This window comes from Vigna radiata, unplaced genomic scaffold (assembly GCF_000741045.1).
Source record: "Vigna radiata var. radiata cultivar VC1973A unplaced genomic scaffold, Vradiata_ver6 scaffold_48, whole genome shotgun sequence".
NCBI lineage: Eukaryota > Viridiplantae > Streptophyta > Magnoliopsida > Fabales > Fabaceae > Vigna > Vigna radiata.
Window position 1 is genome coordinate 1,186,510 of NW_014542925.1, and position 16,765 is coordinate 1,203,274.

The window sequence follows — 16,765 nt, forward strand, 5'->3', positions numbered from 1 at the left end:
TCTTGACAATGAAATTATATGAATTTATGATGTCTTTTATTACATTAATATATTTGAATATTGTTACAAATAAATATTTTTAATCTAAAAATATGAACATCTTAAATGATGACACAAATTAAACAATTCTAGCAAAATAAAGTAATAAATCTCAAACTAAATAAAATAAAGTAATAAATCTCAAATTAAATAATACAAATGAATATTGTTGACAAAACTATAAGCATCTTAATGGTGATATTTTCATGTAAGATAAGCAAAATAAAGTTGTAAACTCAACCTAAATAATACAAATGAGANAGCTTAAAACATTTAAATTATAATTGTCAAATTAAATATGGTATTAATCCAAAAAAAATTGAAAAAAACGGGGTTAATCACTGCAGTAAAATAGATGAAAATAAAAGAGGTTTCAAACCTCTACAAAATAATAGTCACTAATAGAAGAGGTTAAAACCCTCAACAAAAAGACCTCTCCAATATAAATTGGATACCAGGGGTCATTAAAAACCCCCGCAAATTAATAGCGACGACTCTGATTGCGGGGGTTTGAAAAACCCCCGGAATTTAATTTGCGGAGGGTGAAAACCTCCACAAAATGGAAAATAAACCTCCACTACTTAACAGTTTTTTTGTAGTGGTAGTTGTCCCGGTTCAATTTTGTGAAAAATAGGTGAGCCAAAACTTCAAACAGATGTAACTTTTGCTCACGGAATCAAAATTGGACTAATTATATGTACTTTTCGGGTAGAGAAACACGAGTAAACCAACCCCACTTGCTATGTCAACGACCTATGCCTCTAATTCCAAAAAAATGTTGTTTTCTATTTCTTTTTTATTTTTGAAGTTTTACTTTCCCTGATTTTCATAATTTATTCCATTGGTTGACATAGATACGCTTTGAATTTTGCTTTGAAATATTTTGTGCTATCTTTTCGTGATTTTAGGTTGTTGCTCACAAAATTTTAGCTCATTTGGTTAAGGTTAGCATATACTGCAGTTTTACCCCCCCTGTGTTTCACTGTGTTGATTTTTGTTGTATGCGTAGACTTAGTGTATGACTAGGGCAAGATGACCATACAGAACATTCAGTTTTAGCAAGAGTCCAGAGCGTTCATTCAAATCTTGACCAATCAGATGGGACATTGTTTGCTGAATCGAAAAGTGTATCGAGTCGCACAAGTAATATAAAATGGTAAAACCAAGTATCATATCCCAGAAGACTCTTGGCGCTAGACAGTCGTGTGATAACAAGATTAATTAAGATTTAAAGAAACAATGATCATTGGTTTCATATGCAAAAACAGAAAATTAAATATGAATGCAAATTGATCAGTAGCAAAGTAGCATAAAGATGAACAAATGTTGTTTAATATGAGATGAATATGTTGTGGGGGTTAGATTTCACTCACTAGATCACCCAAACCCGATCCCTCGGCGAATAAGCCTGTCTCAAATTACCAGTTCATGCAATTCATAGAATTCCTAGTAATAAAACGTTAAGATCAAGAGCTTTAAGATGACCAAGACTCATCCCTCATCCCTGAAAAATATTACTCTTGGGAGTAATTCAACAAGAATCTGAATTGTAAGGAACCTCCCGAAACTCATGCAATTAATAAATCATGCTAATGAATGAGTTAAACACAGGAAGTGTTGAAATGGATTAATTACTCTAAAAATTAATGAAAAAGCATATATTATTAAGAATCAATTCAAATACATGAGAGTTCACAAGGTTACATCATCCCCCAACAACAAATAGAGTTTAGTTCCCCATAAACATGGAGAAACTAGATGAACAATGGAGAAGAATGAGATAGAAAAACCCTAAAAATTGGGAATGGAAGCTCCCGCATCCAAATCCGCCTCTAGAGGGTGAGAGAGTGTGTTGTTGCGCTCCTCCTGCCAAAGATATCAAACCTAGAGCGCCTGGGTCCTTTAAATAAAGTCGAAACAGAGCAAAAACAAGGCCCGGTCCAAGTCGTTGGCGCTCAAGCGCCCCATTTAGGGTGCCCAGGCAGTGGGTGCGGCTCTTCCTAACGCTCAAGCCTTAGCACGACACCCAAGCTTCGTGGTCTTCGATGGTTGAGCACCCCTTTGGGGTGCTCGGGCAGTGGGCACGGTTCTCTTTAGCGCTTAAGCCCCAAAAAGGGCGCCCAAGCTTCGTGCTTCCCTCCTTTCTGGTGCTTTTCAAGGCCTTTCTGAGTTCCTTCTTTTTGACACTTCAGCTCTGCTTTCCATATTTATCTCATCTCCTGCCAAAACAAGGGAACTTAGTCATAAACTCATCAAATTCAATCTCAACTCTCTTAATCACACAACTTAATAGAAAATCATGAGTTCAAGCAAGTTTCTAAGCAGAAAAAGGTGCATTTAGTATCAAAATCACATCACAAATAATGGTATTTTCAACCGTTATCAGACATATGGCCACTCAGATTAATCATAACTGTCTCAAAATTCAGAGAGATTACCATCTCAAATTGTTCAAATTCAGGAATATGCTAGTGCCATCAACCTAGGATATGGGAAGCAGATTCATGTACCCATTGTGCCACCTACTTTCCCACCTTCATATGTCCCTACTCTTGTGCCTGAGGAGACTGATAAAGATTTTGATCTTAATACTTCCTAGACAAGACTTCCTAAGCAAGAGGACCAGGCAGGTATAAGCAGGAATTTTGAGCCAAGTGGATCATCTTCGTCTTCCACCACTAGTTCTAAATTGTTGTAGTCTCTTATTCAAAGCAAGAAGATGGAAGAACTAGATAAATAGACTCTAGCAACCTTCAGGGAAGTGGAGATGAACATACCTCAATTTGATTATAATGTTGAGGAGCGTGTTTCTAATTTTCACTCTTTGTATGATAAGAACCACTTTTTGCTATCACATTTGAATGCTTCTTCTCCATGCACTGAACATGAATATGAGACTATTTTTTATATTGATTCTAAATATGAATTTGGTTCATGTTCTGAGAGTATTTCTAAGGTTCAGTATGATACATTAGGTGTTTTACCTCTACATATAAATTTTTTGGAATTATAATGCATTAACCTTATTGTAGGAAGGTACGCATAAATATGACCAACAATCACCCACAATTGGAAACAAAGGTGCTCACATGCATAAAAGCTTGAAGATCAATATGCACCGGTTGAACCTGCTCATCAACAATCCTTCCTTCCTAGATACAGTTGTGGAAGACATTTCTTTGCTCGATCAATATTGGCGAATGAAGCAGTTCCTCAGAAGTACTTCCTTCCTTGATCCAGTTGTGAAAGACACTTCTCTGCTCAATCAAATTTGGCATCTTCTACCCTGACTCAGGGGAGCTTTCTTTTCTCCTTCCTTCTCCACTTTTATTGTACTTTGTCTATATCTTTTGAGTATTCTGATTGTTGATCTTATACTTGTGACACATTGAGGACATTGTGTAGTTTAAGTGTGGTCTATTGGGGGAGATTTTTCTTTGTTTAGGTTTTTCTTTTCTAGGTTTTTTATTGTGTTATGTGTACAATTTTGCTTGTTTCTTTTGACTTCTGGACTTTATTTAGGTTGTAGACTTGTCCTTCACTTGATTGATACTGATTGGTTTGAATTCCTTGTTGATCAAGGTCGTACCTGAATCAAATTTAATATTCAATTAAATGCAGTATAAACTAGGAAATGACTCCTAGGTCGTTTCTCAAGGACCAAATATTGGTTCAGTCATTAGATCAAACACTTGGTGGGGGCTGATTTTTTGATAGTTTTGTGTAGTGAAATGAACCAAATTAAACACGAACGCAAACACATGTTTAAAGCGATTGGTCACTAGCTCAATTGCATGCTTCCAATCACATATTAGCCAACACCTACACACTACTTTAACCCCTAATCCAACACAAGCTAGCCAACTAAGCAAAAACTAACCATGCTTTCGTAAAAGCGAATTAAGCAAACACAATTCTCCCATTGAATCATGTCCACGCTGCCACAAATTAAGAAAATATGGTTTAATCGCTAAACGAAGATTAAATACAACTAGGAGACTAAGTGTGTACCCAATTGCAAGCATACAACATAATTAAACATGGAGCAAGGTTAGAACATCACAAAAACCACAATGACAGACCAACAATCTCATGGAAACGATGCAATTTCACTAATGACCAACCAAGCACACTTAAGCTACCGTTAAAATGAAATCCAAACAGCAAAATGAAAATGAATTATTTCTAAAATGCAATAGCAACATACAAAAAATTCAATTTTGGAATCAAAACAAAAATAAGAACTCAATTCAAATCAGAAAACGAAATGGAAAACGGGAATGGAAATGCATGTGCAGAAACGAAAATGCAATTGGGAAAATGAGGAAAACGTAAATTCAAAACAAGAATAGAAAACGTAAATCCAAAACAAGAATAGGAAACAAAATTGAAATTGAAATTAGAAACTTAAATGACTCAATACGTAAAAAGAATGAAAGAAAACAAAACCTAAAACCCCAAAGGAGAGGGGGGTTGGAAAAACGTCCAACAGCAAAACCCTAAGGAGCAAAAACGAAAATGAGGGGAGAGAAAGATGTTTCAAATCTAATTTGGGGTTTTAAAACCCCCAAATTACAATTATGCCTTTGTAATTGGCTTCTACAAAATATGTCCAAAAATGGGGCCAAAGCTAAACTAAAAAAGAAATTAAAAAGAAATGCTGATGTGGAAAACAATAAATGATGTGACAGCTCTCTTTACGTCTCAATAATAATTCCAAAGTTATCCTGCAAATAATAATTGGAATAATTAGACCAAAATAATTCAAATTAATTAAAATAAGAATTATTAGTCAAATTAAACCCAAATAGTGAAAATGAGTCAATAGTTGAGAATTAAACACAATTCACTAATACAATTCGATGCGAAAAACTAAGTGAATAATATAAAATAATGATTCATCAAAATAGACCACACTTAGTCTTTTGCACTCTTGGGAAAAATCAAGACGCAAAACAAGGAACAATTCTAAAGACATCAAGAGAGTGACACAACATCTGAACATCGAAACAAAAAGAAACACAAGAAAAAAAACAAATTTACACAATTCTCATTGAATGCAAGAAAGAGAAAATGAGTAGACAACATCCAACACATAGATAGTCAGAAAAGGGAGATACTCATGGAAATCATCCAAGAGATTCAAAACATGGCAATATAATCAATTAGCTTAAGAGGTGAATCAAAAGCAACAGAATCTCACAGATGCACTATCATTGTTTCTCTCAAGTGTCTAGGGTATCAATTTCAACTTAAGGCACACAAGAAAGAAAGCAACAAATAGACTTGGCAAGTCTCTAATATCAACACTCAAAACATATACATGTTCAAATCAAAAAGTCTTTTATGGTTGTAATAGGGCCAAGGACAATGGAGGAGAAGATATGGATGAGAAGCTACAAACCGAAAGAAATAGAGGAGAAATGGGTAACAAGTGAAAATACAATCAAATTACACCCCAAAACCTCTAATTCAGTCCTCTTCTTGACTCCACTATTCAAAATTTTTATTTTTCTATTTTTTTTTTGTGTTTTTCTTTCTTTTCTTGTCTTGTCTCTTTTCTTTTTTTTTTCTTTTTTTAGAACACAATTGTGAGAGACAGGATACACATCATATTTACAAAAGCAAACAAGAAGAGGAACCAATTAGCCAATTCATTAGAATACCCAAGAAGACCCTACACTTGTTCCCAAAACAATTCCAAAGCTCCAAAATTCTCTAAGGTTAAGGTAATCATGGTTTTTCACTTAGGGCTAATGTGTGAGCTTCAAAACAAAGGAAAGGGGAAATAATGGGCTCAAGGGGGTTATGAAAGGATTAAAACAAGGTAGGCTTATTTGGCTAGAAAGGGTCAAGAACAAAATTTTCTTTATCACTTCCAAACGTGCATATCAATGAAGAATCATAAAAAAGAGTCAAGCCAAGGTATATGTGCAAGCAATCAAGATATATATCACACACAAGAAAGAACATGAAGTTGCTCAAATCCTCAAATAGGGCATTTTTGTCACAATCAATTCAACTTCTCGAACATCATAATTATCTTCCAATTAGAGAAGAGCAAGGGTTTCAATCCATAAGTATCAATCAAATGAACGAAAGCTTACAACCTAAACAAAATCCAAAAATGAAAAGAATCATGCAAATCTGTACACAAACAAAAACGTAAAACAAAACAAAAACAACCTAGAACTAGAAGAACCTAAACAAAGAAAAACCTAAAAAAAGAAAAAGTCAAAAAAAGAAAAATGTAAACAAAGAAAAATCTCCACCAATAGACCACACTTAAACTACATAATGTCCTCAATGTGTCACAAACAAAAGATCAACTACCATAACAATCAAAAGATGTGGACAAAGTGCAATAAAAGTGAGAAATGAAGGAGAAAAGAAAACTCCCCTGAGTTAGGGTGGAAGACGCCAAATTTGAACTAGCAGGGAAATGTTTTCCACCACTAGGTCCAGCAAGGAAGTTTTGAGGAGGAAATGCTTCATCCGCTAAATCTGATCGAGCAGGGAAATGTCTTCCACAACTGGATCTAAGAAGGAAGGATTGTTGATGAGCAGGTTCAGTTGGTGCCTATTGACCTTCTACAATAAGGTTAGTGCATGGTGGCTCCAAAAAATTTATATGCAGAGGTACAACACCCAATATATCAGACTGAACATGAGATATATTCTCAAAACATGAATCAAGTTTAAATTTAGAAGCAATATCAACAACAGACTCAAATTCATGTTTAGTGCATGGAGAATAAGCATTCAGATGCGATTTCTCATCATGTAGAGAGGGAAAATTAAAAAACATGCTCATCAACAATGTAATCATCAACAACATACCCATCAACAACATAATTATTTTGAGGTATGTTCACCTCCACTTCGTTGAAGGTTGTCAGAGTCTCCTTATCTGGTTCTTCCACTTTCTCACTTTGAACAAATCATAACTAGTGGTGGAACCTGCCTCAAAATTACTAGTCATTACTACCTGGTCATGAAGCTAAGAAGAATGAAGATCAAAATCCCTATAAGCATCCTCAACTGCAATAGTAGGGACATATGAAGGTGGAAAGGTAGGTGGTACAATGGGCACATGACTCTGCTTCTCATCTCCTATGTTGATGGCACTGACATCTTCCTGAATTTGAACAGTCTGAAATGATAATTGCTCTAAATCTTGAGACTGTTCCTGAGTGAGCTGAGTCGTCATCTGATTAGTCAAACTTTGAATTGATGCTTTGGTCTCTTGCTAGAACTGAATATATAAAGCCAATTCATAATATATAAGTGAGTACAAACCACACCTTACAAGCCAATTTTGTAGAGTTGAGTTAAGCTTTATGTCTACTTCCTAATCGTTATAATATGTGAATATGACTCAAATAGATGTAATTTTAAATTGTTCCATAATAAAGAGCTTAAAAAAACTTATTAAGCCACGTTATTTAATATTTTTATTCAACTGAATAGGAATTTTTTTTCTATTTTGTTTATAAATTTAAAAATACTTATGAAGTGATTCTATTATTTCAAATTTGATAGAAATTAAAAATTAAATGGTACAATAAGAAATGATTTAATTTTAACTGATTCACTGATAAAAATTTTGATGAAACCGTCATGAAATTCATATTATTAGAGATTTTGTTGATGTAGCATCTGTTGTTTAAGCGATAAAAAGACTAGGATCTTATCAGAAAAATATTACTATTAAATTCTGAATATAGTGAAAAAAGAAAAAGAGGCTTTGAACGCCTCTTATTTAACTTCTACCTCCGATTACCGACAGCTATTAAAATATATTTCTTTATCTGAGTTTTCCTTTAATAAAATAATATATATTATATTTTAACTATTCTTTGTTCTTTACAAATACCACTATTCTTAAGGCAGAAAAAGGGACACAAAAAAATTAAAAAATAAAACACCGATAACCTTAGTTCATCCGCACAAAAGGATATTTATATTTTGCAACAAATTCATGTTACTATCCTTTACATTGTTCTAGAAACGAAAAGGTGATTCAATGGTGGTAATTTTTTATTCGACGTAACTCTTAAATTCTAAATCACAAAAGTATTCATTTTGTTTATAAATTTGAAAAAAACTTATGGAGTGATTCTAGTATTTTGAAATAATCGACTGCGAACCACGGAGAGACTAGCGTGTGTAATTGGCCTGGGGGAGGGTGTTGGACGTTCGTGTAGACTTGACATTTTTCGCATTTCTGTAGTTTTAATATCTTCTTTCATGGTTGGCCAAAACTAACCAACTCGGAGAACTCGGGTTTTCTGAGTTCGCGGTGTGGAAACAAAATTATTTAATTTTAACTCATTTAAGAATAAAATTATTGCTAAAACTATTATCAAAAGCTTTTCCATGATTATGATTTGAAGATAACCCTTAATTTACAAAATTCATATTATTAGAAAAGATTTCTATGATGTAATATCTGTTGTTTATTAAAAAATAACACGTGATATATCAAAATGTTATAAAATTATGTGTTAAAATAATTTTTAAAAAAAAAAAATTGAAGGACCTTCAACTAATTTTCTTTTTGTTGCGTTTTAGCATTAAACTCCAGAATAGTATAAAAGAGACTTTGCACTTCCCATATGAGCGACAAACCATCCACAAAAATGAAGTATCTGAGCTCCTATTTCACCTTCGCCACCGCCATTGCTCTTTTATTTTCATTTGAACCTCCTTCATTTGATATTTCTGAAAAGTTTGTTCAATGTCTTTACAATTATCCCCATATCTCAAACTCAATCTCCAATGTTGTTTACGCACAAACCAACTCTTCATACTCCTCTATATTAGACATGTCCATTCGAAATTATAGATTCTTCAACTTAAGCTCAAAACCCCAGGTCATTGTCACACCACTCGAGGTTTTCCACATTCAAGCTACCATAATCTGCTCTCAACGCCATGGTTTACAGATTCGAACCCGAAGTGGAGGGCATGATTATGAGGGTCTCTCGTACGTTGCTGGAGTTCCATTTGTCATCGTTGACCTCTTAAACCTTCGACAAATCACGGTTGACGTAGAAAACCGTACTGCATGGGTTCAAGCTGGAGCAACACTTGGTGAACTTTACTACACGATTAGCCAGAAAAGCAAAACATTGGGGTTCCCAGCGGGCGTGTGTGCCACTGTAGGCACTGGTGGCCACTTCAGTGGAGGTGGTTATGGATTCTTGATGCGTAAGTACGGTCTTGCCGCAGACAATATCATAGATGCTCACATAATAGACGTGAATGGTAATCTTCTTGACAGAAAAGCCATGGGTGAGGATCTGTTTTGGGCCATTAGAGGAGGTGGGGGAGCAAGCTTCGGCGTCATCGTGGCTTGGAAGATAAAACTAGTTCCGGTTCCATCAACTGTGACAGTGTTCAATGTTGCAAGGACATTGGAAGAGAATGCAACCGAGATCATCCAAAAGTGGCAGCTTGTGGCCAATAAATTGGACGAGCGCATATTCATTAGGGTAGACGTGAAAAAGGTAAATTCACGTGAACCTGGAAAACAAACAATCCAAGCCAATTTTGTGTCCATGTTTCAAGGAGGTGTAGAAGAACTTATTCCATTGATGCAAAAGAGCTTACCGGAGTTGGGTTTGGAGAGAAAAGACTGTACTGAGACAAGTTGGATTGGGTCTGTTGTCTTCGCGAATGCTGTGTTAGTTGGATCTACAGTGAATGAAGCCCCTGAAGTTTTGCTGAACAGAAGTCGATTCCGTCCAGGAATAAATAAAGCAAAATCTGATTATGTTAGGAAACCCATTCCTATTGATGGATTACAAGGGCTATGGCGCTTGCTTTATGAAGTTCCAGATGGTGAGCTTCAATTCGCCCCTTATGGAGGAAGAATGGATGAGATTTCGGAATCTGAAATTGCATTCGCACACAGATCTCGATACATATTTCATATTCATTATGTGGTCGTTTGGGAAGAGGAAGGGGATGAGGCTGCACAAAGGTACATGAATTGGATTAGAAAGTTATACAAATATATGGAACCTTATGTTTCAAACTCTCCGAGAGCTGCATATGTGAATTACAGAGACCTTGACATTGGGGTTAATAACCATGGCTACACAAGTTACAACCAAGCCAGCATTTGGGGTCTCAAGTATTTCGGTAACAATTTTAGGAGATTGGCTACAGTGAAGACCAGAGTTGATCCTGACAACTTTTTCAGAAATGAACAAAGCATTCCTACACTTTCGACGGACGAAGGAAACTAAATTAACTTGAAACCATGTAATATCTACAATTGAAATAAAATAAAGGTTTAATACCTATTTTGGTCCCTCTTTTGGGAAGGTTTGTTCAAAGTGGTCCTCCCTTTTTTAAAAAGTTCACTTAAGTCCCAGCTTTTGCAAAAAGTGAGCAAATAGGTCCTTTTTGGTAACGACATTAACTTTGTTAACGGCAGAGCTGCCAGGTGACTAATATCTGATGATGTGGCATTGTTATGTGTTTTAAAAAAATAAAAACTTGTGACGTGTAAATTAAAATAGTTAGGGTTAAATTAAAAAATGAAATTGGGGTAATTTGGAATGGATTAAGTAAATTGATCTAGGGTTCCAATTGATTTAGGATTAAGTAAATTGATTGAGCAGTTTCAGTTCCAATTCACCATTCATCATTCTCTCTGTTCCATAAATCATGGCTATATACCAAATCAAGAGCACCCAGAAGCCGATCACGTTTTCCCACTCAAAGATCGAAGCAACTCATTCAACTCAGCAGTGGAGATTCTGAAGAGGATCACCACATCAGCAACAACAGCTGCAGCTACAGTGTGGTGCAAGGGAAACCGCGTCAGAGCAAGGTCGATTCCGGTGGAGATGTTTCCTCCGTCACAGAAACCACCGTGGACTCCCAAGATGAAAGCTTTGCTACCACCATCGAGAGGTACTGTGTGTAAAAGATTTGTATAGCGTTACAGAGCCTGTTCCTACAGCGAAAGCCAAGAAGAAAAGGAGCGTTGATCAGAAAAGGATTCTGTTCTCAGTTTTTAGCTGTTACTAAGGATTATAGAACACTGCTTCTTCTGAGTGCTATCAGAGATTCACCCATGTAATCTATTCTTCTGCTCTTTCACGGTTTCTACAATTTGGGTTCGTCAAGGAGGGCTGATGAACAGGATTGGATTCAATGTGAAGAACCCTAAATTGCATAACAATTCCCAATCGCAACTTCTGAGGAAATTTCCCTAAATTAATTTACTTAATTAATCCCAAATTATCCCAATTTCATCCTTTAATTTAACCCTAAATATTTTAATTTACACGTCATAATTTTTTATTTTTTTAAAACACATAACAATGCCACATCATCATATAATAGCTACCTGGCAGTTCTGCCGTCTATTTGTTCAGTTTTTGCAAAAGCTGGGACGTAAGTGAACTTTTTAAAAAAGGGATGACCACTTTGAACAAACTCTCCTAAAGGAGGGACCAAAATAGGTATTAAACCTAAAATAAATGTTCTATATTCAGGTTTTCATAGTAATGGAAATATGCAAAATTTAAAATTAGATAAGTTTCAAATTTTATTAATGCTTGGTTCACTTAAGTGGATTTTGAAGAGAGTAATGGAGAGAATTTAAAAGAATTTGATGATAAATTTTTTTGTTATTTATTTGAATAGATTTGGAGGTAAGTGAGAGTGAATTTAAAAATAATTTTTTTAATCTGTCACATAAATAAAATCTTACACTAATTTTTACAAATTTTACTTTTAAATTTACTCTCACTTATTTAAATAAATAACAGAAAAAAAAATTATTTTCAAATCCTCTCAATTACTCTTATCCAAATCCACTCAAATATATTAACAAATCAATATCATATCAAATTAACACCTAAGTAATTTCGTGGCCAAATATTATTAAAGTGTGCCGTGACGCACAAGGTTTATTGATTCTAAATTAATAAATGTATTTTTTTAATTTAATTTTATATTATGTAAATGTGTATGTTGGTTAAGTTCAACGCTCATTACAAGATTAACGTCGGTTTCACTAATTTGACCACGACATTAATTGATTTTAATAAATAGAAATATTTGTGTTAATGTCAAATTAATATTTATCTAATTAACATAATTGAGCTCACTTAGTCAATCTAATTATTCTTAACTTTACTTTAATAAGTAAAATATTTGTATAAGTGTCATTATATTAGTATTGACTATAATAACTTGAGTAAATAATAAAAATAAATAAGGTTCATATATTAATGCTATATTAGTGCTAACTATAATAACTTAAAATAATAAATATAAGTAAGGTTCATGTAGGCTTAGTTGATGCTCTTATATATGCTATGATTTTTCTGCGCGTTTGTGATAACGAATAGAAATCTTTTAATTTAAAGACTGAAATTTGAAGATTATAATTTTTCTCACTTATAGTTATTTTCTTTTTTTTTTCTTTTTCTTCTTGTGCAAATTTCTTTATTCACATTTATTTGTTTTATCCATATTGGCGTCGTTCATTCACTACAATTTCTTTTATCTATTTTTTATTTTTGTTGAGATAGAGATATTTATATGATAATTTTCTTTTTTAAATTACTTTTAATAACATCGGTAACATCGACACAAATTAATAAATTAAATGAAAATTATATTTAATTTATTTTAAAATAGAAAATGTATTTGTACCATTTTAGTCTACTCCAAACTACTTTAATTAAAGATTAATTTAAAATGCATTAATATAGGCACACATTTAAAATGTTTTTGATTCTAATTTTATTTTATTTTAGTTAGATTGATAGACCAGTTAATTTGATTCCTTTTATATGGTTTAGCTTCGCATGAATTGAAAAAAAAAAAAAATAACCTCCGAGCCAAAAAGTTCCCTATAAAATAAGTTTGCAGAACTAAAATATTTACAAAAAATCTTACAATTCATAGACTTTTTTTTTTTTTTTTTTTTATAGAAGTGATAACTTGTTAAGTAAACAATAACCAGTTTTCTGGACCAGTTTAATTTTCTTTCATTAATATATCCTTTTAAATGTTATTTTATGAAATTAAAATAACTTTTTTGTTGAGTAAATTTTATATATTGTATTAAACGATTTCTTGATCTTTAATTACTCAATGTTAATAAACTTATAATTAATAATTAATAGTAAAGAATGATTTTTAATAAAATTTATTATAACCTGGTCGAAAAAAAATTCGTATTTATAGTTGTACTCATAGATCCATTATAAGACATACTTCTCACAAAAGTCGTTTATGTTCTCTCTCTTTGCATTTTTTGTGTTTTCCGAAGTCAATTTTGATTGCATGCCTCTTTTGTTTCTCTCCCAAGAAATTCTTTCTAAATTTTCTCTCTTAAATTTTAAGATTAATTTTTATATATTTTACAAAATCGTATCAGATGGAACATAATATATAATATTTTTTTATCTAATTATAATATATTTTAGAGTTTATTTTTCTTCTATAATCTTTTACTTTTAACATTTCCGATTTATTTGTGAATAATTCGCAGTTTATATTGATCCTATTGATTAAATTTTTTAGTTATTTCATTTCAGTTACTCCACCTTTAATTTTTTTATTGATTAATAAAGGTGTAGGCGATTACTGGGAATAATTCAATTTTGTTATTGTTTAAAATTATTTAAAAATTTATTCTAATTTAGATATTATTGCAACTAATTTAGATAATTTTTTTTTTAACAAAAGTTAGAAAATATATTAGAAGTGACAACTTGATTTTTTTTACAAAAACTAACAATGAATAAAATCATTAAATATTTATACGGTGATATATGAAAAATATATATGAAGTGTTGTCTTATACATAAATATTGTTATATGAATATAATATAAAAATATAAAAATGAATATTTTATTTAATATATGAAAACTAAAAACGTATCAAATGTTATTATATATTTTATTTAATAATATAATAATAAATGTGATATAAAATATTGAATTAAATATCTAATAAAATATATAATATATAATTATATATAAAATTATCTAAAAATATATATAATTATATATATATATATATATAATTTATATTTTTTCTAAAAGTTAATTAAAATTTAATAATAAGACTAAACCTATCATAACTTTAACTCTAACCCACTTGATAGGATGATCTAGAGATTGAAACTCGTTTTTGGAACAATGACTCTTTAAATATTTTTTTAATAATTTTTTAATTATAAATTATATGTACTATTTTATTGATTCATATATTTATAAAAAAAAATTATCAAAAAAATAAATAAAGATAATTCTTTTTTACATCTTAAGGAATTTTCTAAAATAAATTGAAGATACATTTTTCTTTTTTTACACCTTTAGGAATTTTAAAAAAAAAAATAAAAAATGAATTAGGACTCATCCATAAATCATAAATCAAGTTGAAAACTCAGTAATAATTATGATGTCGTAAGGATCCATACACCCATACAAAAAGTAGGTTTATATCTACCTATTTATCTACCTATCTATATCTATATCTATATCTATATCTATATATATATATATATATATATATATATATATATATATATATATATATTTATTTATTTATTTATTTATTTATTTATTTATTTATTTATTGTGAAGATCTATCTGTTATAAGTTCAGACAAACCCATACATCCATGCAGTGTCACTGAACCATATGGTATAATTTAATTTCTTTATAAACTTTGACTTTTGAGACGAAAGTGTCTGAATTGAAAGTTTACAAAATCTTTATGTCGTATACAAAACACGACACGCAAGATATTAACAAGGCTCTCGTTTAAACACGTAAAAGAGATTGAATATGTGGCTACTAGTATGCATTAACATAAACTATTATATAATTCAATCATTTTAACGTGATAAAGAAAAAACTATTGGAAGTTTATTTCCTCTATTATGTTTTTAATAAATTCTTGTTGATAAAAATAATTTAATACCTCATTTATTATATATATCATAATATATAGCATTCAAAATATATAAATAATCATTTAATCATTGTCATATTTTCTTTTTCTATCACTACAAAAAAAAAGCGTGAATTATTGACAGTGTTTTTTTAACGACCTTTGGAACGTCGGTAAAAGTACTTTAACGAAGGTCAAAAAGTGAATCACTGACGGCTTTGATAAAATAACATTATCGACGATTTAAAATAACCTTAGCGAGGGTCTTATGGCTCTCGGTAAGAGCCTCGACCAAATAAACTCAGTGATTGGAGGTATTCGTGCAGGTCGTCCCCAATTTCGTCAAACAGAAAAGCCTCCCTCCCCTCTGCTGAGAACTTTGGTAGTAGATTCCCATCGAGCTTCCCATTCCCTCCCTTTGCCTTCCCTTTCTCTTGTTGTCATTCATTCTCTCCCTATCCCTCTCCCTGTCTATTATGTCCGGTGGCATTGTGTGCCTAGGGTTCGTTGTGCCGTTGTGGGTGTTGCGGGTGGGATGGTGGTTCGTGGTTGTGCGCGTGAGGCTTGTGCGGAAGGTGGGGTGGTGATTCGTGGTCATTAGCGTCAAGAGGTCCTTGCGGTGAAGCCCAAAGTTGGTTATTCGGTGTCGCTCGACTTCCATTGAATTGGGTGTTCTAAAGTGCAAGGTAAGTTCTCTGTTTTAGAATGCTACTTGAATAAATTGATTGCCTTGTTCTTCCCTACTTTTGTGCAATGTGTCCATCGAATTGGGTGTTTCCCTGTTCTTACCAATATGCGTGAAGTTGTTTGCACTATGGATATTTCTGCTTTAGCACCTTATATGTATTGTGTGATAATGTGAATTGTTTGGCTTATATTGGGGTTTTGGGTTGAGACTGTGAGTACAAGGGGGAGACCAAACAGGTTAGTACGTTCCATGTTTTCTATTGGATTCCTATATGGCATTCTGTGTACTAGAACTTGTTCTGGTATTGCTGGCCTGTTAGTTTTGATTCCTCTTGATTTTGTTTCGAGGTTGGAATAAGTTTTAGGGGTTGTTTTGGTATTGCTGTAAGCATAGCGAAAATTGGTAAATCAAGAGTACAAGGAAAATATGTCCTGAGTAGGTTAAGGCTTTGTCAGTTTTTTTTTCAGTTGCTTTAAGGTCTATATCATATGTTCCAATTGCTATAAGGTCTATGCCAATTATTCAGTTGCTATAGAGTCCCTTACATTTTTGTTCAATTGCTATAAGAGAAATTTTCAGTAGTTCCCTTATTATTATGCTTTAATTCAGTTCCTAGTTATTATAGTGTTGTTGTGAGGTGTTTAAAGTATGTTGCAGTTGCTATAAGGTTCCTAATCCAAATGGTTGGTGGTCAGATTGTTTAGACTAGTGTTCCAATTGTTGTAAGGACCAATTTTAGTTTCTTAGTTGCTAAGAACCAATATCTTATTGCTAATTGAGTTATTTCCAATGTGCCTTAATTGTTTTAGGACCTAAGTGTAACGCCCCTACAACTTACAGGGATTGTTGACTGCCCCCACACATCACCACGAGACTTTCCAGTGTGCTTTGTCCTCACTCGCACACTTTCCGATAAAACTTCCCAGAAGGTCACCCATCCCAGAATTTCTCCAGGCTAAGCACGCTTAACCATGAAGTTCTTATGGGTTAGGCTTCCGAAAAGTAAATGCATTTTGGTGATATGGGTAGCCAAATCAATTCCTTTAAGCTATCCTTCAACTGTATAGTCCCATACCTATACAGTCTCCAGATCCCTCTCA

At 32.7% G+C, this 16,765-nt stretch overlaps 1 protein-coding gene across 1 annotated transcript; it reads left to right on the plus strand.

Annotated features, from left to right (window-relative positions):
• Positions 1 to 8,679: 8,679 nt before the first annotated feature.
• On the plus strand, positions 8,680 to 10,385 carry LOC106752849 (cannabidiolic acid synthase-like 2). Its single transcript, XM_014634621.2, has one exon. It carries the CDS (start codon positions 8,682 to 8,684, stop codon positions 10,293 to 10,295), a length of 1,614 nt encoding a protein of 537 aa, XP_014490107.1. The 5' UTR covers positions 8,680 to 8,681; the 3' UTR covers positions 10,296 to 10,385.
• Positions 10,386 to 16,765: the final 6,380 nt, after the last annotated feature.

Coding starts and splice junctions, on each gene's coding strand:
- LOC106752849 (XM_014634621.2), top strand. CDS start 8,682: ATGAAGTATCTGAGCTCCTATTTCACCTTCGCCACCGCCATTGCTCTT.